General features: G+C 41.7%; 1 protein-coding gene and 1 long non-coding RNA gene across 8 annotated transcripts in view; one reads left to right on the forward strand and one right to left on the reverse strand.

Annotated features, from left to right (window-relative positions):
• The window catches only part of PUS7 (pseudouridine synthase 7), a 65612-nt gene that overhangs the window by 14231 nt on the left and 26377 nt on the right, over positions 1–25004 (reverse strand). For all 6 annotated transcript variants that reach the window (XR_004276737.1, XR_004276739.1, XR_004276738.1 and 3 more), the window contains 6 exons: positions 12516–12644; positions 11739–11864; positions 4182–4243; positions 2990–3150; positions 1922–2048; positions 222–323 (listed from right to left, as the gene is read on the reverse strand). Coding sequence is in view for 3 of the 6 variants with exons in the window: in XM_032304327.1 (XP_032160218.1) it covers positions 222–323; positions 1922–2048; positions 2990–3150; positions 4182–4243; positions 11739–11864; positions 12516–12644 (707 nt within the window). In the remaining 3 variants the exon portion in view is untranslated. The remainder of the gene's footprint in view (positions 1–221; positions 324–1921; positions 2049–2989; positions 3151–4181; positions 4244–11738; positions 11865–12515; positions 12645–25004) is intronic.
• Positions 6580–25004, forward strand: part of LOC116568710 — a 31171-nt gene continuing 12746 nt past the window's right edge. For both annotated transcript variants that reach the window (XR_004276741.1, XR_004276740.1), the window contains exon 1: positions 6580–6780. This is a non-coding gene — a long non-coding RNA (uncharacterized LOC116568710). The remainder of the gene's footprint in view (positions 6781–25004) is intronic.

The raw sequence follows: 25004 nt of genomic DNA on the forward strand, positions 1-25004 counted from the left end.
TAATTTATCTATCTGAATACATCCCTTCCTGGGGGACTTTATATGTAAATGTGATTTATAAATGCTTGAAATTGAAACATTTTCAAGTCTGATGGAAATCAAAGTTCTAAAATTCTATTTCAAGTACTGATTACTTTTCCCTCCTCTCTCTACTCTTCACAGCCAATGGCTTAAATACGTCAAACTTTGTTTGGACTGTTTTCCCCAAATAGGGAACTTACTTTTATGCTTTGGGTAGATAACATCAAAACCTGGCAAGGGCATTACCACATCATGGATGGAGTAATTATTAACATCTTCTTCATCGATGTAGGTAGCTGTAGCTGCAAATTCACAAAGAGAAATTGAGAAAAATAGTGAAAATAGGTAATATTTTCATGAGCCCGAGCTTCTAAAATTATACACATCTAAGAAGTCAGAAGGGCAAGCTGACATGGCTGAGTGGCCTACAAAGCTTAAGAAATGAAGTTAGAGATCTTTTTGTCTTTTCTGCTTTACCCAAGAAATAAAAACCATGGACTGAGAATAAGTGGGAAGCCAAAAAAAAAATGTATTTCTCAGCTGCACCCTCAATTTTTTAGAATGTTTGCATTAAATGATCAGCTCCTTTATAAACAACACTATAAAATACCATCTAGAATTCTATCATCAATGGATGCATTTTGCTAAGAGAATAATTTTAAAAAATCCATCTGCATTTAGAGAATGAAATGTAATGGCACATGGGACATCAAAATACACTGGATGTAATCAACACTAAATGAGGTTAAATACTATTAATTTAGGATAATTAACATTTCTCAACAGAAACCTGGATCTCTCAGGCATACATGCAGACGAGCAGGCTATGTCTGCAGACAGCAGAAGGACAGGTGGGTAGGCCAAAAGGAAGTGGACTGTGGAAACAGGCAGACCTTGATTCTGAATCCCTGCCTTTTCTTTCTTTCTTTTTTTTTTTTAAAGATTTTATTTATTTATTTGACAGACAGAGATCACAAGTAGGCAGAAAGGGTGGGGGAAGCAGGCTCCCTGTTGAGCAGAAAGCCCGATGTGGGGCTCAATCCCAGGACCCTGAGATCATGATCCAAGCCAAAGGCAGAGGCGCCCCCGCTTTTCTTTCTTTAACCAGCCGTGGAACCCTGTGAACCTCGTCTGAAGAACAGAGAGAATACTTCACAGCATACTATGAACTTTAAACCAGAAAATGCAGACAAAGGGCTTAGCACAGGGCCTGGCCCGTGGTGGGAGGGCTCGGCATCAGAGGGGATCATCTGTGTGTCTTATGAATGCTGCGGGCACAGGGTATGCACTAAATGTCTGTTATATCATGGCCGGTATGTAAAGCAGGCTCCAGCTGAGTGTTGACTTAAAGAAACTCTTTGAAATTGGCAGACAACAGCTGAGAGACCGAGGTATATCCAGAAGTAGAGAGGAGTATTTGCAAGACCCAGATTACAGTTTGGAAAAAGATTTAAGGCAACACTGAATCCAAATCTTATTCTAACTGAGAAAATGAAGGCCCAGAGACCCAGAGAGAGTTAGGTACTTTTTCAAATTGGAGATTATTCCTTTGACAGAGAGAGAGACAGAGCACAAGCAGGGGGAGTGGCAGGCAGAGGGAGAGGGAGAAGCAGACTCCCCTCTGAGCCGGGAGCCCGATACAGGGCTCGATCCCAGGACTGCAGGATCATGGCCTGAGCCAAAGGCAGACACTTAACGAACTGAGCCACCCAGGAGCCCCTAACTAGATATATATTTTCATTAAAGACACAGGTCCAAACTGTTCAACCCAAGTTTACAACGTCTTTCCATTTCAACCTTACCAGACATGTCTCTCTCTTTAGTGGCCAGGTTGCATTTTAAGCACTAGTGTTAAACAGCTAAGCCTAGCTGGATGGAATGAGGATATCTGCCTTTTTACCTCCTTTGAGAACAAGGTCTCCTGGAACAGGCTTCAGTCCATACTCTTCTATTCTCTTGCTTACCATGTTATTCCACACATAGCTTTGATAGCTATGAATATACATCAGGCGATTATTTCTTGGTATCTGGAAGGAAGAAAAAAATGGGCAAGGAAAAAAAAATACACATTCTGAGTATTAGAAGTACTGTACTTTCCAAGACATCTCATTGGTTTAGTGGTGACCCTAGGATAAGCAGCTCATACGCTGAATGGGTAGAAACAGTGAGTGACGCACAGCAACCAGTGTGAGGGACAGAGCCCCTGTGCCTACGGGTGCTCAGTCGCTCTGACTTCAGCAGCTGCCAGGCATTCATGCAGTGAAGGCAACTCCGGGAGACCCTATACCCTGATTCAAAGACACAGCACTCTGACTGCAGAAATTGACATGTCACTTACAGAGCAGACCAGGCATCCTTCCTGATTAATTCCATGGAAGGAGAAAACCTAAAGGACTGAACGGACAACTAATTTAATGCAGCAAAAACGCTGTTTTGTTTCCCTGGGGAAGAGTAGATAAGACAGAAGGTGAAGAGTTAAACTTCGGTCTCTTCTAGGTTACAGGTATCCGAATGCTAGCAAAGGCCACGCGTGCCAAGACGGGACCCACTGCTGAACCACCACGAAGAAACCAAACTAAAATGTGATTATTTAGACCACTCCTCGTGCAGCTTCTTAGGCAGGTCAGAGGGCTGAACCTGGAGAATGACCAAGAAACGAACTCTAACATGGTCTGTGAATTTCTGAAGTACCAAAATGGTTAATTTTAATTTTCTTGTGGATAGTATCTTCCACTTCAATGCTCTTCTCATGCCCTCAACGTTAATAGTTACTGCCAACATTTCCTTCACCCACCCTCCACCCCCATCACCGTTCAGGGCACAAACAAGGATCACTCTGGTCAGAGATCACCAAAGGATCCTTATTTACCTTCTGCTCTCTCAAAATTTAGTAAAATATTTAAAGAAAAAATTTAAAAAGCATTAAGCCACCTCAAGTCATTCGCCTGACTTCACAAATAGGACTCACTATGCCAAACGCAGAGACTATATTCTTCATTCCATATTTTGAAAGTCCTCGAAGCAGCTGCCCTTCCACACACCTTTTGACAGGAAGTTTTCTGAGGGCAGCGGCTGGGTCTTTGGTCTTCGCCCACTCTTCTCTGCACTTAACCAAGTAGCCCTTTTCAGCTGGGAGGGAAGAAAAGCTGTGATTAAAATAAATTATTGACAGGCAGGTTTCCATAACTTAATGTGCTGCCGAGAGAACATAAAATTAGAAAAGGCTCTCTGTGCTTCAGGTACTCTGAACAGTTTCTGCTCACCTGAGAACAGCCACCAGAACGTGACAAGGCAGGACAGGCAGAGTGCACTGAACCAGCCAGCTCTGTCCACCTTCTGCCACCCCAGGATTTAAACACCATTACTGTTCCACGACAATGGCTGAGTCACAAGACAAAACCCAGGTAGTCCTTTCTTCCTTCTCCTTCTCTACTGGGTGGGCAAATTTAAGAGGCCACTCTCCTTAAAATTAGACAACTTTATCTCTTTTAATTTGGAAACGATTATCCAAAGGGCATACCTGTTTTGATAATTTGTACGGGTTTTTTCTTTTTCTTTTTTTTTTTAAAGAGGCACTATGCCCAGCACAGAGCCCAAAGTGGGGCTCCAACTCAGGACCCTGAGATCAAGAACTGCGCTGAAATCAAAAGTCAGACCCTTAACTGACTGAGCCACCTAGGCGCCCTTGTACAGAAGCACTGAAATCTTTTTTTCATACAGTATGAATGTAGAGGTACTTTCTGGGAAGTTCCTGACAAATTCTTTAAACTAAAAATCCTCAACATTTTTTGGCCCAGTTTTTACATTCTATCACACTATGCTTAAAAATTAACCACAAGTGAAATGTGCCTGCATTCCTGAATGTTCAGAGATTTAACAGAGCACAGGGAAAAGGAAATACATGTATTCATTTATGAATGAATAAATTAGATGAGCTAAACTGCTGAAAACAGGATATAAGTTATAAATCTCATATCTATATATATATACACACAGAATTTATGAAAAAATGAACCATCTTTTTATTTTACTATAAAAACAATCTTGAAAATTCTGAAATAACGACCCCCAGTATGCACACATACTTTTTATTCAAAGCAATTCCACAAATACTTAACAAAATATTCTATTTCTTTCATTAACATGAATTTTATTCATACCTCCAGAACGGGGTTTCAATATTAAATCCATGACTTCAGTCCAGGAATTCTGCAGGATAGCTCTAAAATTAAACATCATTTATTTTACTTAATTTTGCAGTAAGATGTATTTTATATGTCAAAATCTGTGCAGTCACAAATCATGTTAACTGTCTATGTTTTATTAAATGCAACAGTGAGCTGGAAAACTAATATAATGATAAAGGTTTCAAACGTAAATGCCAAAAGAACTTAAAAACGAGAGAACAAAATGAAGAGCATGTTCACTCATTAACATTCAGTATCACCCTCAGTTTTAAAATGCTAATAGTATAAATACTACCAACTCATCAAGCTGTTATACAAGGTATTATGTGTATAAATCAAAGTTAAGCCTTTCTGCACTAAAACTTATTTGAAACTTCTCAAGAAACTTCTCCCCCTTGTTAATACCTTCTTGCCTAGACAAACAGAATAAATAACACTTTATCCTTCCTTACTATTCTTGCCAAAATGGAAATACCTTTATTTTTACTGATTATAATATATGCTTTTAAAAATTAAATAGTATGTAAGAAAGGTTACCTGTTATCTAACACTATCTAAATCAACACTTTAGAGAGTATTTTTTGTAACTTTTTTTTTTAAGATTTTATCTGAGAGCGAGCAAGCACCAGAAACTGAGAGGCAACGAGCGGTGGGGCAGGGGGGTGGACAGGGAAGGGAAGGGGCAGAGGGAGGAGCAGATTCCCCACTGAGCAGTGAGCCCCAGGTGGGACTTGATCCCAGGACTCTGGGATCATAACCTGACCCAAAGGCAGACGCTTAATCCACTAAGCCACCCAGGGTCCCCATTAAAGACTGTGGGGGTAGAACTCACAACCCCAAGATGAAGAGTCACATGCTGACTGAACCAACCAGGTGCCTCCATGATGTTTTTGATAAATCTGTAAGCATATCCAATTTTTCCTTTAACTTTTATTCCATTATATGTTGCCATACAAAAATTCTATTTCGGGTGTCTTACCTGAATTCTTCCAGTTAAGATTTCTGGTGTTGGAGTCATGCTTGGAAGGGCCTTCCCTAGTGGCACCTGGGTCAGTTAAGTGCCCAAATCTTGGTTTTGGCTCAAGTCATGATCTCATGATCCCATGACTGTGGGGTTGAGCTCCAAAGTGAGCCCCAAGTCAGGCTCCATGCTCAGTGGGGAGTCTGCTTGAGATTTTCTCCTCCTCCTCCAGCCCCCTGCCTACTCACTTTTTCCCTCTCTCTAAAACTAAAACTTTAAAAGAAGAAAGGCTTTCCCCACCAAAAGAATACCGAAATCCCTTCTACTAATTTTTGTTCTAGCTAACTGGGGTTTTTATTTTTCATATTTAAGAAACCTATATGGCATATTTTTGCATATTAAACTGTATAAAATGCTGTTTGGTATCCAATGATAGGATCATAGCGATTTTTTACCTACTAATGTGATTAATTACATAACACACTCTTACTGCTGGCCATCCTTAACAGTCCTGGAAGAAGCCATGCTCTATCAGTCCTTCAATATTCTCCTGGATGACACATTATGCAACTGTCTAGACTATCCACAACACCTCCAGAGAGAGCAGAGAATGAGTTCAGGATGAGGCACTGGTCGGTCAGGTGGCATAGAAGATGTCTGTGTTCAAAAACCTGTGACCTGGCTGGCCCCCTGATTTTGTAAATAGGTTTCTTGAAAACACCTGTGCTCCTCCCTGACGCATCGTATGTGACTCCTTCCACACTGTTTTAACAGCAGAGCTGAGCACCTGCTATGAACACTCCTTGGCCCACCAAGCCCAGGACATTTACTACTTGGCCCTTCACAGAAAAAGTCTGCCAACACGTGGTATACTACCAAATTTCCTAAGATGCTGCCACATACACGAAAGTTCACTACCTAGTGCCGTATGAAATATGTGCAGATTTCATTTACAAGAGGCCATTCTATCTGGTCCTCTACACGTTAAGATGTTTCCTACTTTTCTTACGTTATCTTTCTTCCAACTTTTTAAAAAAAGTTTATTTATTTATTTATTTGACAGACAGAGATCACAAGTAGGCAGAGAGAGAGGGGGAAGCAGGCTCCCCGCTGAGCAGGATCCTGAGATCAAGACCCGAGCTGAAGGCACAGGCCCAACCCACTGAGCCACCCTTTAATTGTATATAAAACACATAACATAAAACTCTTAATTTTAGCCATTTTTCAAGTGTACAGTTCTACGGCGCTGAGTGCATTCACACTGTAACCATCAGGACGACCTGCCCCTAGAACTTTCACATCTTCCTCAACTGAAACTCTGCTGTCTCTTGGCAACCACTTCTCCACTTCATGTATGAATCTAACTATGCGAGTTACCTCAGGTAAGAGAATTTACACAGTTTTTGTCCTTCTGTGCCTGGCTTATTTCATTCAGCATGAAAGTCTTCAAGGTCTATGCATGTTGTAGCATGTGTCAGAGTCTCTTTCCTGTCAAAGCTGAAGGATTCTCCATTGTATCGATCTAACATGTCTTGGATCCATTCACCTGTTAATGGACACTTGATTGCGTCCACCTTTCGGCTGTTGTGAATACTGCTCTTAAAAACATGGGTGAGTAAATACTTGCTGAGTGTTCATGTTCAATTCTTTTGGGTAGACACTAAAAAATGGAATTTATGGATCATATGGTGATTCTACATTTGATGTTGTGAAGAATTACTGTATCATTTTCCATAGCAGCAGGCCCATTTTATATTCCCATTAGCAATGCACAAGGGTTCCTATTTTCCCACATCTTCACCAACAATTTATTTAATAATGGTCTAATGGGTATAAAAAATCATCTCATTATGGTTTTGATTTGTTCCTTAATGATTGGTAATCTTGATTGGTAATCTTTTCATTATTAGTTTATAAGTCATCTGCATTTCTTCTTTATGAAAGGTCTATTCAAGTTCTTTGTCAATTTTTAATCAAGTTGTTTTGTTATTGTTGAGTTGTAAGGAACTCTTTATGTTTTGGACATTAACCCCTCAACAGATAACCTGTAAATATTTTCTCCCATTCTGCGGACTGCTTTCTTATTCTGTTGATAGTGCCCTTTCTACACAGATATTTTTAATTTTATGGAACCCAACCTACTGTTAGATCCAAGAAATTGGCAATCAAATGTCATGACGTTTTCCCCTAATTTTATAATTTTAGTGGTTCAGGTCTTGTATCTATTTTTAGTTAATTTTTGTGAATGGTGTGAGACAACTTGTAATGGTGTTAAGGGTCCAACTTCACTTTTTTTATGTGTATAATCCAATTTCCCCAACATAATCTGTTGAAAAGACTGTCCTCTCCCCACTGGTCTTGTTACTCTTGTCAAATATCATTTGACCATATATGCAAGGATTTATTCCACTTAAAAAAATAATAAAAACAGCTTTACTGGGGTATAATTCATATATCCATATAATTCATCTATTTAAGTGCACAATTCAATGCTTTTGGTATAATCACAGAATTGTTGACATTACACAATCATTCTGGAACATTTTTAGCACCCAAAAAGAAATCCTACACCCATCAGCAGTCACTCTCTGCTACCCCTCCCCAAACGTAGGCAACCACTAATCAGCTTTCTGTCTCTACGTATTTGCCTATTCTGAATATTTCATATATATGAATCCTACAATATCTTGCCTTTTGTGACTAGCTTCTTTCACTTAGCATGTTTTCAAGATCCATCCACGTAGTCGGAGTCAGTACTCCATTCTTTTTTTTTTTTTTTAAGATTTTATTTATTTATTTGACAGACAGAGATCACAAGTAGGCAGAGAGGCAGGCAGAGAGAGAGAGAGAGGAGGAAGCAGGCTCCCTGCTGAGCAGAGAGCCCAATGTGGGACTCGATCCCGGGACCCCGAGATCATGACCTGAGCCTAGGCAGCAGCCTAACCCACTGAGCCACCCAGGCGCCCCACTCCATTCTCTTTCATTGTTGAATAATATTCCATTGTATGGATACACCACATTTTGTTTATCCATTTATTAGTTGATGGGACATCTGGGTTGTTTCCATTATTTTTGGCTGCTATAAACATTGGTGTAAATTTCTGTGTAAACATGTTTTCAACTCCTGAGTATACACCTAGAGTACAACAGCTCAGTTGTATGACTGAACCTTCTGGGGACTAGCCAGGCTGTTATCCAAAATGGCTGTACTGGTTTACATTTCTACCTGCAGCACATGAGGGTTCCAATCTCTCCACATCCTCACCAACACTTGCTATCGTCTGTCTTTGTGATGTCAGCTATCATAGTGCATATGAAGTGATAGCTCACTGTGGTTCTAAACTGCTTTTCCCTGGGGCACCTGGGTGGCTCAGTGGGTTAAAGCTTCTGCCTTTGGCTCAGGTCATGATCTCAGGGTCCTGGGATCGAGCCCTGCATCGGGCTCTTGACTCAGCAGGGAGCCTGCTTCCCCTCTGTCTCAGCATGCCTCTCTACTTGTGATCTTTGTCTGTCAAATAAATAAATAAATATATTTTTAAATTGCTTTTCCCTAATGATTAGTGATTCCCTAGTGATGTTGAGCATCGTTTTGTGTGCTTACTGGCCATTAGTCTATGTTCTTTAGAGAAATGTCTGCTCAGATCACTTGCCAATTTTTAGACTGTTATTTGTTTCTTTTGTCTTTATAAGGGTTCTTAAAAAACTGTGGATAAAAGTCATTTTTCCATCTTTAATCTATAAACTAAGGGTGGTTTTGTTTTTCCCTTGAGAGATCCTATGATGGTAATAGGGGGCTGCTCTGAAGCTAGGAAACTGCTGGTTTGAAATTTTGAATGGACTGTATAATGACTATACTTAGGGAAAGCAATGCAATTTTTGTTCATTTCTACACTTTTGATAAATCTGATCTTATTTTCATTAGCCATTTTACATTATCTTTGGAGTACATTTGCAGGGTCCCGTGGCTATTCTTCTGCCAAATTAATTACAAATTCAAAAACTGATACAGGGCACTTCAGTGGGTCAGTCAGTTGAGAGTCTGACTCTTGATTTTGGGTCAGGTCATGCTCTCAGGGTCATGAGACTAAGCCCTGTTAGGCTTTGCACTCAGGGCACAGTCTGCTTGAGATTCTCTCCCTCCCTTCCCCCAACTCCACTCATGCTTGTGCTCTTTCTCTCTAAAATAAGTAAAATTTTGGAAAAAAAGAAAAAAAAAAAGCTGATATAGCCTGGGGCATCTGGCTGGCTTGTCAGTGGAGTGTACAACTCTTGATCTGGAGATCATGAATTTAAGCACCAAGTCAGGCATGGAACCTACTTAAAAAATAAATGCTATTTAAAACAAAACAAAACAAAAGGCTGATACAGCCTTCCCTTAAATATTCTGTCCCATGATACAATTAATATCTTCACTATCTTTATCAATGTCCTCTGACCATTTAGCAAGATTGAAAACATGATCATTTACTATCTAATAATAATGATATTTAGTGACTTTAGTTTTCTTTCCGGTAAATATTCTTTCTCTGCTTGGTATGCTTTAGCTTTAAAATACTACTTTCTGCTTATTGAGCACCTACTATATCCTAGACACAGCAATAGGGGATGCATAAATATCACATCACTTCATGATCTCCATTTAACAGATGGGTAATCTGAGGCTCAGAACTGCCTGAGTTTTTAATCTCCACAACACTGCCTCAAAGAAGTAGAGGCATGAGATTTTTATCATTTTGTGCTTTTCTAAAACTTTATTTCATTTTTTAAAAAAGACTTTATTATCTGAGAGAAAGAAAGTATGTGCGAGCAGGGGGAGGGGCAGAGGGGAAGAGAATCTCAAACACACTGAGTGGGGACCCCTATGAGAGGCTTGATCCCACAACCCTGAGATCATAACCTCAGCCAAAACCAAGAGTCAGATGCCTAACCAACTGAGCCACTCCAATCATTTTGTGCGTTTAAAAATGCATGAACATGGGACATCTGGGTGGCTCAGTGGGTTAAAGCCTCTGCTTTCGGCTCAGGTCATGGTCTCAGGGTCCTGGGATCGAGGCCCATATCGGGCTCTCTGCGCAGCAGGGAGCCTGCTTCCTCCTCTCTCTCTGCCTGACTCTCTGCCTAGTTGTGATCTCTGTCAAATAAATAAATAAAATCTTTAAAAAAAAAAAAAAAAAAGGCATGAACAAACGCGAGTATGTGTAGTCAACTGCTGCAACCATGCACAGGAAATCAAGAGAAGTCCTCTGCTCCCAGGGCTACAGAGGACCAACTAGTGAGCTCCAGCAGACCCCCAACCCTAAATTTCACCTTTGTTAGAAAAAGGGTTTGAAACACAAGTAAGACCATGAACTACCTTATCCTTCAGATCACTTCCAACTCATGACTTCTATAACCATGAAAATGATTACTTTATTTAACAATCTACTGGACAGCATATTCAGGTTTAGGCTTCCAAATCCAAATAAGTATGTATGCATGTATTAAAAGTTTATCTTTTTGGGCACCTGGGTGGCTCAGTTGGTTAAGCATCTGCCTTCAGCTCAGGTCATGATCCCAGGGTCCTGGGATGGAGTCCTGCATCGGGCTCCATGCTCAGTGTAGAGTCTGCTTCTCCCTCTGCCCCTCCCTCCACCCACTCTGTATCTCTCTCTTTCTCAAATAAAAAAATAAAATCTTAGGGGCACCTGGGTGGCTCGGTGGGTTAGGCCTCTGCCCTCACCTCAGGTCATGATCCCAGAGTCCTGGGATCGAGCCCTGCCATCAGGCTCTCTGACTACTTGTGATCTCTGTCAAATAAATAAATAAAATCTTAAAAAAAAAAAAATCTTAGAAAAAAATATTTATTTAAGTAATCTCTACACCTGAATGTGGAGCTTGAACTCATGACCCAGGGATCAAGAGTTGCATGCTCTTCCAACTGAGCTAGCCAGGTGTCCCTTTTAAAGTTTATTTTTATTTTTTTTAAGTTTATTTATTTAGTGATATCTACACCCAACATGGAGCTCTAATGACCCCCAAGATCAAGAGTCCAATTATTTATTGATGGGATTTCCACCCTAGGTTATACTACAGGGATTCCCCATTGCCTGAAAGTGAATCAGAGTTCTTAAAATAAACTTTACCACGCTATTTCCATCCCACACCACTTTCTTTAAGGGCAGGCAAAGTGCAGATGAAAATTTAATAAACTGGAAAGCACTTGTAAAAAGAGATCACAAACTGTATCATCTTTGTCGGGCTACCCAACAGCTTATTGTACTGAGTCAAGATTTACCTGTAAGGAAGCAACTAAAAATAGAATTCCTAGATGGGTTATCCCAGATGAGAGAAAAACTTACCTTCCAAATTATATCCTTTTGAAGAGTGATTTAATTTTTTATTATTATTTTTATATTAATTTGCATTATCTTAAAACACAACAAAAATTAGAAGGATTCTACAGATCAGCTGATGAGACATACTGGTTCACTCAGCCCAGACATGAATGAATAAGAACAGCAGCAACAACAAAAAAACCTCTTTTTTCAAGTGAGCTCTTTCAGACAAAAGTCAAGAAATTAAATACGCACCTTCCAACCTGATATGTGGGGACAGCGGTAGTTCCAAATCTTTGCATCCCATAGTAGTTAATAAATCCGATCTCCTTGAGAGAGTTCATAGCTTGCTGAACTTGGTCATCAGTTCCTGTTATATTTCTGCAAGGGCCCAAGTTACCCAGAGAAAAAAACGGAGTCAAACACATTCAGGGACGCCTATCATCAATGATATGGCCTGGCTTCGTGCTTTTCGCTTATCCCCTGCAGCTTTCTCTCCACCTGCTGAGGACTCTCTGCTTTTTTTTAAAAAACGGTGGTGAAATACAGGTAACATTGACTGTTTTGGCCATTTTTAAGTACACCCACAATGTTATGCAACATTTCCCACTATCTACTTCCTTAACTTCCCACTCTGCCCAAACTGAAACTTTGGACCCATTAAACAATAGTTCCGAAGTCCCCCTCTTAGACTCCCCGCCCCAGGTAACCTTTCTTCTACTTTCTGTGTCTGTGAATTTGCCCATCCTAGCTACTGCCTATAAGCAGAAGCATAGGCTCTCCATCTCTTAACACTGTGTCTGAAGCACATGGCTCCTTTCCAAAGGAGGAGCTGAGTTTTGAGAGGTGAGGGGGTGTTGGTACAATTCTCCAGCACTATTTGCTCTTCCAGCCCTATGAGGCTCTGCTGGGCCTTCCCTCACTGCCACACCTGCTAGAGCCAGCTCACCTGGATTAATAACTATTCTGAACAGATGTGAGGGGGCCCAGGGGGACCCTCTCTGGTTTGCACTCCTATCTGCAGGTCTTTACCTGAGGACAACTGTGAAGTGATTCCCTTGAAGCTCTCCCAGTTTCAGAGGGTTTTTCTGATAGCTGAAATTCCCCAGCTTAAAGTTCATCAAGCACTTGTTCAAGTGGGCAAGTCTTTGAGCGGTTATTCTAAAAAATATAAAATAAAAAAGGAGCACAAAGAGGATTATGAAATACTGCCTGAAGGGGCACTTGGGTGGCTCAGTCATTAAGAGTCTGCCTTTGGCTCAGGTCATGATCCCAGAGTCCTGGGATCAATCCCCGCATCAAGCTCCTGTTCAGCAGGAAGCCTGCCTCTCCTTTCCCACCCTCCCTGATTGTATTCCCTCTCCCTGTCTGTCAAATAAATAAAATAAAATACTGCCTGAATGAAATAGTCTTGGGCACCCTGCTATAGGAAACAACAGCTAGAAACAAGACCGCACCAAGTTATGAGGAGTAGAACACAGGCAAGTGGGCTGAGCATTTTTCATTTCCCTCTGGATTGTTCCTTCAGCAAAATGATGCTGGTTCGATCTTACTGGATAGATTAACCTGGGCCACATTTATATTCATAAAGCCTACTGTGATTTCTGAGTAATGGGACAATCATATCTGTAAAATTTGCTATATTTTGTGAGAAGGAAGGGGATAATAACAGAGAGCAATCCCTTAGTCCTATTTTCATCTATCAGAAAAATACTGTGATCTTAAGAAGAAAACCTGAAAATGTACAAAGAAAAAAAATCTGCTAATATTTAACTTTGCATTTCCTACCATTCTTTTTTTTTTCCAAACATATTATATAGATGGAGACAGAGATAGAGATGGCATTCTACTACAAATGTGTACCTTGTTATTACTTAAAAGGTGTTAAGAATGGGGTGCCTGGGTGGTTCAGTTGGGTAAGTGTCTGCCTTCAGCTCAGGTCGTGATACCGGGGTCCTGGCATCAAGCCCCAGGACCATGATTGTAAAAGGAGTTCTCCCTCTCCCTCTGCTCTCTCTCTCTCAAAAAAAAAAAAAAAAAAAAAAAAATCTTTAAAAAGTATAAGGAAACTTTCATGAAAATTCCTTAACTTCTATAATAGTAATTTACATAGAAAAACAAACACACGGGCGCCTGGGTGGCTCAGTGGGTTAAGCCACTGCCTTCGGCTCAGGTCATGATCTCAGGGTCCTGGGATCGAGTCCCGCATCGGGCTCTCTGCTCAGCAGGGAGCCTGCTTCCTTCTCTCTCTCTCTCTGCCTGCCTCTCAGTGTACTTGTAATTTCTCTCTGTCAAATAAATAAATAAAATCTTTAAAAAAAAAAAAAAAAAAAAAGAAAAACAAACACAGAACTAAAAAACCAATGTCCTCTCTCTATCCCTCAACACCTCTCCTCATCAGCAGCCCATGTTAACAGTTTTTTGTTTTTTTTTTGGTTTTTTGTTTTTTTTTAAAGATTTTATTTATTTATTTGACAGACAGAGATCACGAGTAGGCAGAGAGGCCGGCAGAGAGAGAGAGAGGAGGAAGCAGGCTCCCTGCTGAGCAGAGAGCCCGATGCGAGACTCAATCCCAGGACCCTGAGATCATGACCTGAGCCAAAGGCAACGGCTTAACCCACTGAACCACCCAGGTGCCCTTGTTTTTTTTTTTTTTTAAAGATTTTATTTATATATTTGAAAGACAGAGATCACGAGCAGGCAGAGAGGCAAGCAGAGAGAGGGGGAAGCAGGCTCCCTGCTGAGCAGAGAGCCCAATGCAGGGCTCGATCCCATGACCCTGGGATCATGACCTGAGCTGAAGGCAGAGACTTAACCCACTGAACCACCCAGGTGCCCGCAACAGTTTCTTGTGCATCCTTCCAGAAACACTTTCTGTATAAAGAGGCATAGGTGTACCCACAGTCTCCTCCCTTTTTGGAATTTTTTGGTAAGATCTTTATATGTTTTATATATATGGAAAAATACAGGACTCGTTAAGTGTTCTGCTTGATGAATTTTCACCAAGTGAACTCAACCATGTAACTAGCACCCAGATCCTCCCCTCTTTTGTTACATTATAAATTGTTCAGCACTTTTTTTTTTGTTACATTATAAATTGTTCAGCACTTTTTTTTTTAAGATTTATTCATTTTTTGAGAGAGAGAGTGTGTCGGGTAAGAGGCAGAAGGAAAGGGGAAGCAGACTCCCCGCTCAGTGGGGAGCCCAATGCGGGGGCTTAATCTCCGGAGCAGGAGATATATGACCTGAGCTGAAATCAAGAGTCGATGCTTAACCAAGCCACCCAGGTGCCCTAGCCTCTTGGCTTTCTTCCACTTAAAAATGCATATCCAAGATTCGCTGTATCCACACGGTACTTCCGAGGCTGCCGCATTCTTTGTCCAGGTGCATGGGATGGCTGTTGTCCTGCCTATTCAATCCTCCATCTGACCCCCTTTGGTGTACATTTAAACGACCTAACTTTTGCTATCACAAACAATTCTACAGCAAACATCCTTACACATACGTCTTTGTGTGCATCTATACAGATGCATCCTCGGAGTAAATTCCTCGATGTGGGAGGTACAGATTTTAAATTTTAATCCCTACTGCCCTCCAAAAAAGTTTTTATCAATTTATGCTCACAATATTAACATACGAGTGCCTATTGCCTCATCCCTGTGTCTGCTGCCAGGGCCTATTATAAACCTTTTTGAAGTCTGCCAGACTGTTAAAAAAATATTTAGCTTTGGTTTTTATATGCACACTTCCTATTATGAGGTTAAACATTTCTACATATGTTGGTTGTGAACTGCCTGTTTGTCCTGTTACTTTTTTTTTTTTAACGTATTTTGGATTGTTATTATTTTTCTGTTTTCAGAGTAAAGAAATCTGTCCTTTACCACATAGTTTGTAAATATTATCTCCCATTTTGTGAGTTTGTTTATTTAAATATTTTCTTTATTTATTCAACAGAGAGATAGCACAAGTAGGCAGAGAGGCAGGCAGAGGGAGAGGGAGAAGCATGCCCGCTGCTGAGCAGGGAGCCCGATGCGGGGCTCGATCCCAGGACCCTGGGATCATGACCGGAGCCTAAAGCAGTTGCTTAACCGAAAGACATCCAGGCATCCCTAGTTTATTTATTTTCATAAAAATATTTTATTTATTGGGCGCCTAGGTGGCTCAGTTGGTTAAGCAGATGCCTTCGGCTCAGGTCATGACCCTGGAGTCCTGGGATCGAATCCCACATCAGGCTCCCTGCTTGGTGGGGAGTCTGCTTCTCCCTCTGACCTCTCATGGCACTCTCTCTTATTCTCTCTCTCTCTCAAAGAAATAAACAAAAAAAATCTTAAAACAAAACCAAAAGATTTTATTTATTTCAGAGAGAGAGCGAGCATGAGCTGGGGGGAGAAACAAAGGGAGAGCTGAGCAAGGAGCCGATGTGGGGCTCCATCCCAGGACCCTGGGATCATGAGTTGAGCCAAAGGCAGACAATTAACTGACTGAGCCACCCAGGTGCCCTGAGTCTAGTTTATTTATAGTAATTTATACATTAGAAAATCTCTCCCTAGGGGCGCCTGGGTGGCTCAGTGAATTAAAGCCTCTGCCTTCGGCTCAGGTCATGATCCCAGAGTCCTGGGATGAAGCCCTGCATCAGGCTCTCTGCTCAGAGGGAGCCTGCTTCCTCCTCTCTCTCTGCCTGCTTCTCTGCCTACTTGTGATCTCTGTCAAATAAATAAATAGAATCTATGAAAAGGAAAGAAAAAGGGGCACCTGGGTGGCTCAGTGGGTTAAACCACTGCCTTCGGCTCAGGTCATGATCTCAGGGTCCTGGGATTGAGTCCCGCATCGGGCTCTCTGCTCAGTGGGGAGCCTGCTTCCCTCTCCCTCTCTCCGCCTGCCTCTCCATCTACTTGTGATTTCTGTCAAATAAATAAATAAATAAAATCTTTTAAAAAAAAAACTCTCCCTACCTGTTTTATTAAAAAAAAAAAAAATTCAGAGCTGGAGAAAAATGGCAACATTGTAACCTTGTATGTTCTAAGAGATTTACCAACTTTTAACTCCCTCCCCTTTTCTAAGTCTCTCTCTAATCTAGGAACCTGCATACAGTACACACACATGCATACACAAAGACACACATGTGAAATGGGAATACTTTACGGAATGATTCTGAGTTAGTTGCAGACATCACACCTTAACCCTAGTGACCCCTGTGTGTGTATCCTTGACCGCTACCCATGCAGGTCCTGGTCAGGAAGCCCAACATGAATTCGACACTACTGATTGGCAGTCCACACCCACACTTACCCACTTACCCGATAAGATCATTTCAATTTTTTTAAAGCTCCCTGAATTCAGGATCTAACCAAGGGCTACATACTGCCGTCTTGATGTCCGGTTAGCGTCTACTAAGCTGTGTGCCTCGGCCCAGCCTTTTGGTTTCTGTTGGTATCTGACTTTTGGCAGAATCCAGGCCAGTTGTCTCACACTGTGCCTTTACATTCGGATTTGTTTGTTTCCTCGTGATCCAACTCAGATAAACACATTATTTAGGTGATGCTATGAACTTTTCAGCGGATCCCAGCAAAAGGCAACGGTGTTCAGTTTGTCCATCACTGATGGCGATAAATTTAATCACTGGGTTAGGATGGTACGTACTAGGGTTTTCTACTGTAAAGGGACCTTCCCCCTTCCCTAATCCTTAGGATTATCCTGTTCCTCAGTCTTTCATCCGCCTGTCCAGGTACCCCAGGAGTCTTACTGCCTGAAGCAAACACTGGTGTGTTAATGTGAGAGAGAGAATTTTTCTCCATCTACCATTCCTCCTGCCTTAGGTGGCATTCTTCTGTAAACAAAGGACTACAGAGTAGAGTTTTAGGTATGTTCATTAATCTTTTTTTTTTTTTTTCTAAATAGTTCTGAGATTTAGGGTTGCCTGAGTGGCTCAGTCAGTTGAGCATTCGCCTTCAGCTCAGGTTGTAGGACTGAGCCCCATGTCGTGCTCCCTGCTCCGCGGGGAATTTGCTTCTCCCTCTCTGCTCACTCGCTCCCTCTGTCAAATAAATAAAATCTTGAAAAAAAGAATAGTTCTGAGGTTTAAGACATACTCAGGGTATCTCTAGCCAGAGAGGTTTTTTTGTTTTTGTTTTTAAATGTTTCCCAAGGGTAGAACACTTCTACCACTTTTTGTTTTGTTTTCAGGAAAAAGGACAGTTTTCTTTTTTTCCTTTTGATTATGGTAGTGATTCCTTTTTATCACACTTCACTTAGAGCAGGCCATGAGCTCACCAACACACTGACCTTCACTGCTAGGGTTTTCTAAGTTCACAGCAGGTCGGTCGTGGAGAAAAAGACAAGACCTCAGGCACTGCTGCCCAGGGGCTTTGAGTGGGAGCATCCGTTGCTCCTTCCCCAGTCCGCCTGTGACGCCAAAAGTGGATTCCTTACAACGGAGGGGGATATAGGACAGGTCCTGCTGACTCGGGAAGGCTTTCCTGCTCTCACCCTCTGGTTTTAAATCATGGCGTCTCCTCATCCTAAGCAACAAGGAGGTGAAGGAAAGGGGGAAAGTGTTCTTCACACATAAACTGGCAACCGTGTCAGCAGCTACCAGTGGCGTGGACTCCACATTTTAAATTAACAGTATCACACATGCCTTTCTGCTTTATGGCCTTTTATTTTTTTAAGATTTTATTTATCTGACAGAGAGAGACACAGCGAGAGAGGGACCACGAGCAAGGGGAGTGGGAGAGGGAGAAGCAGGCTTCCCACTGAGCAGGGAGCCCGATGCAGGGCTCAATCCCAGGACCCTGGGATCATGACCTGAGCTGAAGGCAGACGCTTAATGACTGAGCCACCCAGGTGCCCCTTTTATGGCCTACTAAAGAGGCCAACTGTGGAGTAAAAAAACTCCATCAAGGACCTGACTACAAAAAAAAATAAATATGTATTTATCTGTATCCGTGGGCAGTGATACTGTGGCTGGTGCTGCTTTGTAACCGGTTTTGTTACTCTCTGGCAGAGTCACAGCTCTGGAAGCCATTCCCAGTGATCAACTTCTATACTTCAAACAAACGTTTTGTGTGAAGAAAAAAGAAAATCTGACAAAGCATTGCCACTTTACCCACTCAGTGAAGACAGGCAAAATGTCATCACTGATTATTTTGTACTTATTTTATGTTTAAATTTTTGATTCACCTGGAATTTTAGACTAGGGAACAGAGGTAAAGAGCCAATTTTTTTTTTCCCAGATGGCTTTTCAGTTATCTCAACAACATTCATTGACTCAGCAATTTTTTTTTCTCTGATCTTACTTATATTTTTTAAAATATTATTTATTTATTTATTTATTTATTTGACAAAGAGAGAGAGAGAATGTGCAAGTGCACAAGCAAGGGAAGTGGGAGAGGAAGAAGCAGGCTCCCCACTGAGCAGGGAGCCCAATGCAGGACTCAATCCCAGGACCCTGGGATCATGACCTGAGCTGAAGGCAGACGCTTCACCAACTGGGCCACCCAGGCACCTCCCTCTGCTGATTTTAAATGCTACTTTGAATACACAGTAAATTTGTCGATGGATCTGGGCCCCTAATTATTCTACTGATTTATGTGCCAAGATCAAATTGCTTTAACTGTGAAATTTCTATATGCTTTAATATATACTAAGGTTAATCCCCCTTGGATAGTGACTTCTACCAGAATTTTTTTTTTTATAGCTAGTTTTCATCTTAAGTTTCCTACATTAACTTTATGATTAACTTAGTTAAACAATACCATTCTACAGCTATTCTCACTAGTAGCAGCACAAATTTATAAACTTATTCAATAAGAAAAAACATTTATATGGACCCAAGAACCAGTTGTATCATGCATTCATTCAGTTCTTTTACATCTCTCAACAGTATTTAAAAATTTTCTTCATAAAAATCATATATATATATATATATATATTTCTAGGTATGTTCTTTTTCTCCTTGTGTAAAAAACTTCTTTTCCATTATAATTTCCATTAAGATATTGTCTTCATATTACGTTTCGTCTCTTTCTTCCTTCCTTTTAAAGATTTTATTTATTTGACAGAGAAAGACACAGTAAGAGAGGTAACACAGCAGGGGCAGTGCGAGAGGGAGAAGCAGGCTTCCTGCTGAGCAGGGAGCCCGATGCAGGGCTCAATCCCAGTATCTGGGGATCATGACCTGAGCTGAAGGCAGACACTTAACAACTGAGCCACTGAGGCGTCCCTATATTAGTCTTTTTTTTTTTTTTTTAAAGATTTTATTGATTTATTTTGACAGAGAGAGATCACAAGTAGGCAGAGAGGCAGGCAGAGAGAGAGGAGGAAGCAGGCCCCTGGATGAGCAGAAAGCCCGATGCAGGGCTCGAACCCAGGACCTGGGACCATGACCCGAGCCAAAGGCAGCGGGCCAACCCACTGAGCCACCCAGGTGCCCCTATCTTTCTTATCTTGTATAAGTTTCAGTCAACTCCTTTAAGTACAAATAATCACTTATGACAAAAACTGCAATTTGGCCACTAGGCCAAATTTTTATAACATTTTTATAACACTTATTTCTTAAAAATTTTTTAAAGATCTTTTTTTAAATGTCTAGGGGCACCTGGGTGGCTCAGTGGGTTAAGCCTCTGCCTTCGGCTCAAGTCATGATCCCAGGGTCCTGGGATCGAGCCCCGCATCGGGCTGCCTGCTCAGCAGGGAGTCTGCTTTCCTTCCTCTCTCTCTGCCTGCCTCTCTGCCTACTTGTGATCTCTGTCTGTCAAATAAATTTAAATAAATATATAAATAAAATCTTTAAAAAAAAATAATAATTTTGTTTGTACTATAGTCTGTCCAGAACAACAACAAAAATAGTGGTTATAGTGTGGTCATCCTTATTTATTTTTCTCCTGACTCTAAATGAAATGCTTCTGGTATTTTCCCAATAAATAAGACACTGGATTTTCATTTGAGATTTTCATATTTTGTCATGTTACAGTATTTTTATATTGTTAGGACAACTTGCATCTCTACTTTAGTAAAAAGGGTTTTTGTGTTTTTAGAAATAATCTAACATGGGGTGCCTGGGTGGCTCAGTCTACTGTCTACCTTCAGCTCAGGTCATGATTTCAGGGTCCTGGGATCAAGCCCCTGGTCAGAGCTCCCTGATCAGTGAGAGCCTGCTTCTCCCTCCCCTTTGTCCCTCCCCCTGCTTATGCTTTCTGTCAATAATAAAATCTTAAAAAAAAAAAAAAAAAGACTCTGACATAGTCGAAAACAACTCACCCATTAAAATTCATCTATTATAACCATTCATTTTATTAAGATCCTCCAATTTGGGCCATTTGGGTTGTTCACAATTTTTCAAAATCACAAATAATGTTGCATGGTACCTCATCGTGCGGAAGATGGTTTCTGACTTTCTCTAAGTTCAGATTTCCTCTGAAAAGACATCTACTCTGAGAACTACAACAACAAAGGGTATTTGTGCTTCACCTTGGGGAACAGTACACCTGACGCTCTGGACTGGTTTTCAGCCTTAGTCCTTGAGCTCATTCCTGCTGTCAGGAGCCCATTCTGGCTTTGGCCTGAAAATGTAGGTGCTGGATGGGCGTGTGCACCTGGCTGTGGAGCCTGCGTGCTGGGCCAGCACGGAAGGCCGAGCCCTGCCCCAGAGTGCCCAGTCCACATACCCAAAGCAGCTCGGCACGGAAGCCGCCCTGCACAGTGTGCGCCTCCACCCACCTAAAGTCCCAACGTCCCAGGAAGAACTGACAGGCAAACTTTGTCATATCCTTAGTTAAAAACATGCTGTCTACTGAGTCCAACTGTTTAAAATTCATCTATATAATACCAGCTTGCTAATTCATCTCACAGCACTCTTTTTCTTTGCTGAAAATTTTCTTTGCTGAAAATTTTCTTATACTTCCTGAAGACACACAATCATCTCTTTGCTGCATATCAATCAGTTTGTTTCCCAGCTCAACATGTGCAAAAGCAGCCTGACCAAATTTCTTGAGGAAAAAAATCTGTCACTGCACCATTAATTAATATAAAACACAGGAGCTAAAAAGAGAAACTGGGAAATGGGCAAAGCTCCTAGTCTAGTACCCTTCCTCACCATATCCAATCTGAAGACCAAACAGCATAAAGCAAGGCTCGTGTGGCCTTGGGCCAGTGGCAGGTCCAGGAGGAAAGGACACCAGGTCCTTATCTGCATACATATGCAGACAGTGGTGGGACCACAGGGCATAAATTAGTCTAGGACTTACATCCCAAGGAGTCCAGGAAGCAGAGATCAGGAGGAACAGAGGGGAACAAGGATGACAGAACTCTTCTTTGGTCATAACTGCTGTTGTAGAAACGAACAAGATACTTAAGAGGGAAGAAGTAATCAAGCACCTGGCGGCTCTGGAGAGATTCTGGAGAGTACTACTTACTCCCTGGAAGCCATGGGAGTACCTGATGACTCCGTTGTTTTCTCTTTTTGAGATAAAATTAATATAACCTAAAATGTATCACTTTAACCATTATAAAATACACAATTCAGCAGATTTTAGTACATTCACAGTGTTGTGCAACTGTTACCACTATCTAATCCAAGAACATTTCCATCACTCCCCAAAAAACCCGACACCTATTAATCCCATTCCCTCTCCCAGCAGCCCCTAGCAACCACTCCTGCACTCTGTCTCTATACGTTTCCCTACTATGGACATTTCACATAAACATAATCATATATGTGGCCTTTTTTGTCTGACTTCTTGTATTTAGCATCACATTTTTTTTTTAAGATTTTATTTATTTGACAGATGGAGATCACAAGTAGGCAGAGAAGCAGGCAGAGAGAGGAGGAAGCAGGCTCCCTGCTGAGCAGAGAGCCTGATGTGGGGCTCTATCCCAGGACCCTGGGATCATGACCTGAGCCAAAGGCAGAGGCTTTAACCCACCGAGCCACCCAGACGCCCCTAGCATCACATTTTTAAGACTGATCCATGTTTAGTGCCTGGGTGGTTCAGTGGGTTAAGTGTCTGCCTTCAGCTCAGGTCATGATCAGAGGGTCCTGGGATCAAGCCCTGAGTCTATCCTGGGTGGGGGTGGTGTAGGTCCCTGTTCAGCGGGGAGCCTGCTTCTCCCTCTGCCTCTTCCCCCACTCATGCTTGCTCTCTCTCTCAAATAAATAAATAAAATCTTAAAAATAGGTTCCTCCATATTGTAATATGTATCAGTACTTCGTTCCTTTATATGGCTGAAGCATACTCCATTACCTCTTCCTGAATAGACATATGTTTCTGAATCCCACTGGCGCAGCAGAAAGCAACAGGTATATTCATTCTTATAGAATGGGCGTTCCCTGAGCAGAGGTGGAATGGGGTTGACAGTATCTTCATGATACTGTTCACAGTTTTAATTCTGATGATCTTGGATAGAGCTCTACGGTTTTAAATTCATAGCGAATTCTGTGACTAACTTGGGACTACTAAAAATCTCACTTTTAAACATCAGGAGCCAACCTAAGCAACACGTTGCACAAAAAGCCTTTATTAACAAAACCAGCGAAACACTGGCCCAGGCTCAGAAAGGAGACTGGCAGGAAGAGACAGGAAAAGAAACAAATCATTCTGAATGGGGCTGTTCCTGCTGGAGATCCTGTTAAAATTACAAGGTGGCTGGAGAGTTACATGAAGCTAAAAGAAATGCTGCTTATTCCTAGGAATGGGCGATTCAGCAATAATCAAGACCCCCGCGTGGCAGAGTAGGGTTATCCTGTGTACTCGTTCTCACGGGAAAGGCCACCCAGCCCGGCCCTGGGTATCCATTAAGCCAACGAAGGGTGTCGCCTGCATCCGCGAGATAAGTGCTATGTGCCTTCCAAAGGCCAACACTTAGGTGGCTAATATAGTTTCTTACTAAGTCAACAGGAAGATGAGAAAAGCAGCAAAAGGCTCGAAGACAAAGCGGCATTGTGATCAAGTGTGACACCTGGTGGCTGACCAAAAAGAGAAATACCTTGACTCCAAATATTCAAAGATTTCACATCATTTAATACAAAATAAAATAACGAGATGCCATTTTTTGACTCTCAGATTAGTAAAGGATTAAAAAAAAACCAGAACACCATAACACGTGTTAGGGAGGATTCTGGGGAAGCAGAATAAAGGTGTAAATGGTCCTACCTTTCCTCAGGGCAATTAGGCTTCGCTGTCAAAAGAAACTGTAGAGGGGCGCCTGGGTGGCTCAGTGGGTTAAAGCCTCTGCTTTCAGCTCAGGTCAAGATCCCAGGGTCCTGGGATCGAGCCCCCCACTGGGCTCTCTGCTTGGCAGGGAGCCTGCTTCCCTACCTTTCTCTCTGCCTGCCTCTCTGCCTACTTGTGATTTCTGTCTGTCCAATAAATAAATAAAATCTTAAAAAAAGAAAAGAAAAGAAAAGAAACTGTAGAGTTTCACATTTAAGTCAGAATTCTGCTACTAAGTTTTTTTTTGTATTGTTTTGTTTCTTTAAGATTTTATTTCTTTATTTTAGAGAGAGAAAGTGCACAAGCAGCGGGAGCAGCAGGGAGAGGGAGAAGCAGACTCTCTACTGAGTAGGGAGCCTGACACTGGGCTCGATCCCAGTACCCCACAATCATGACCTGAGCTGTAGGCAGATGCTTAACCCACTGAGCCACCCAGGCGCCCTTCTCTGCTAAGTTTATCTTAATGAAGTTTTCACAGATGTATACCAAGATTTAGCTACCAATATGTCTCTCATGGAATTGCTTATAATAGCAAGAAATGGGAAACAATGTCAACATCAGAAATTAAGGTTTGCCATATTTTACGTATCTTTTGCTATGTACTAAAAGGGAAAGAGGTACATCATTTACTGTTCACAAGAACACATCTTATATAAATATTTTGGTTCACAGGGAAAAAAAGAGTCCCCCACAAAAAACACACCAAGCTGTGAACAAGGCAATCTCTGAAGGAGTACAATTATGGCAGAACTTTCATCTTCCACCTCGTTCCTTCTGGAAGGGAAATAAAACAACTAACTTACTTAATTTTTAAAAGATATTATTTTTAAGTAATCTCCACAACCAGCATGAGGCTCGAACTCACAACCCGGAGATCAAGAGTCACACGCTCTACTGACTAAGCCAGCCAGTCGCTTGTGAACTTACTATGATTTTTTGGGGGAGGGGGGCGCCTGGGTGGCTCAGTGGGTTAAAGCCTGATCCCAGGGTGCTGGGAGCAAGCCCCACATCGGGCTCTCTGCTCAGCGGGGAGTCTGCTTCCTCCTCTCTCTCTCTCTCTGCCTGCCTCTCTGCCTACTTGTGATCTGTCAAATAAATAATTAAAATCTTAAAAAAAAATTATTTACTTGACACAGAGAGAGAGAGAGAGAGAGAGAGACATCACAAGTAGGCAGAGAGGAAGGCAGAGTGGGGTAGGGGAGCAGGCTCCCTGCTGAGCAGAGAGCCCAATGCAAGATTCGATGCAGGAGGGGACCAGGGCCTGAGCTGAAGGCAGAAGCCCAACCCACTGAACCACCAGGCACCCCTATTA

The sequence above is a fragment of the Mustela erminea genome, chromosome 11, assembly GCF_009829155.1.
Source record: "Mustela erminea isolate mMusErm1 chromosome 11, mMusErm1.Pri, whole genome shotgun sequence".
NCBI classification, from domain to species: domain Eukaryota; kingdom Metazoa; phylum Chordata; class Mammalia; order Carnivora; family Mustelidae; genus Mustela; species Mustela erminea.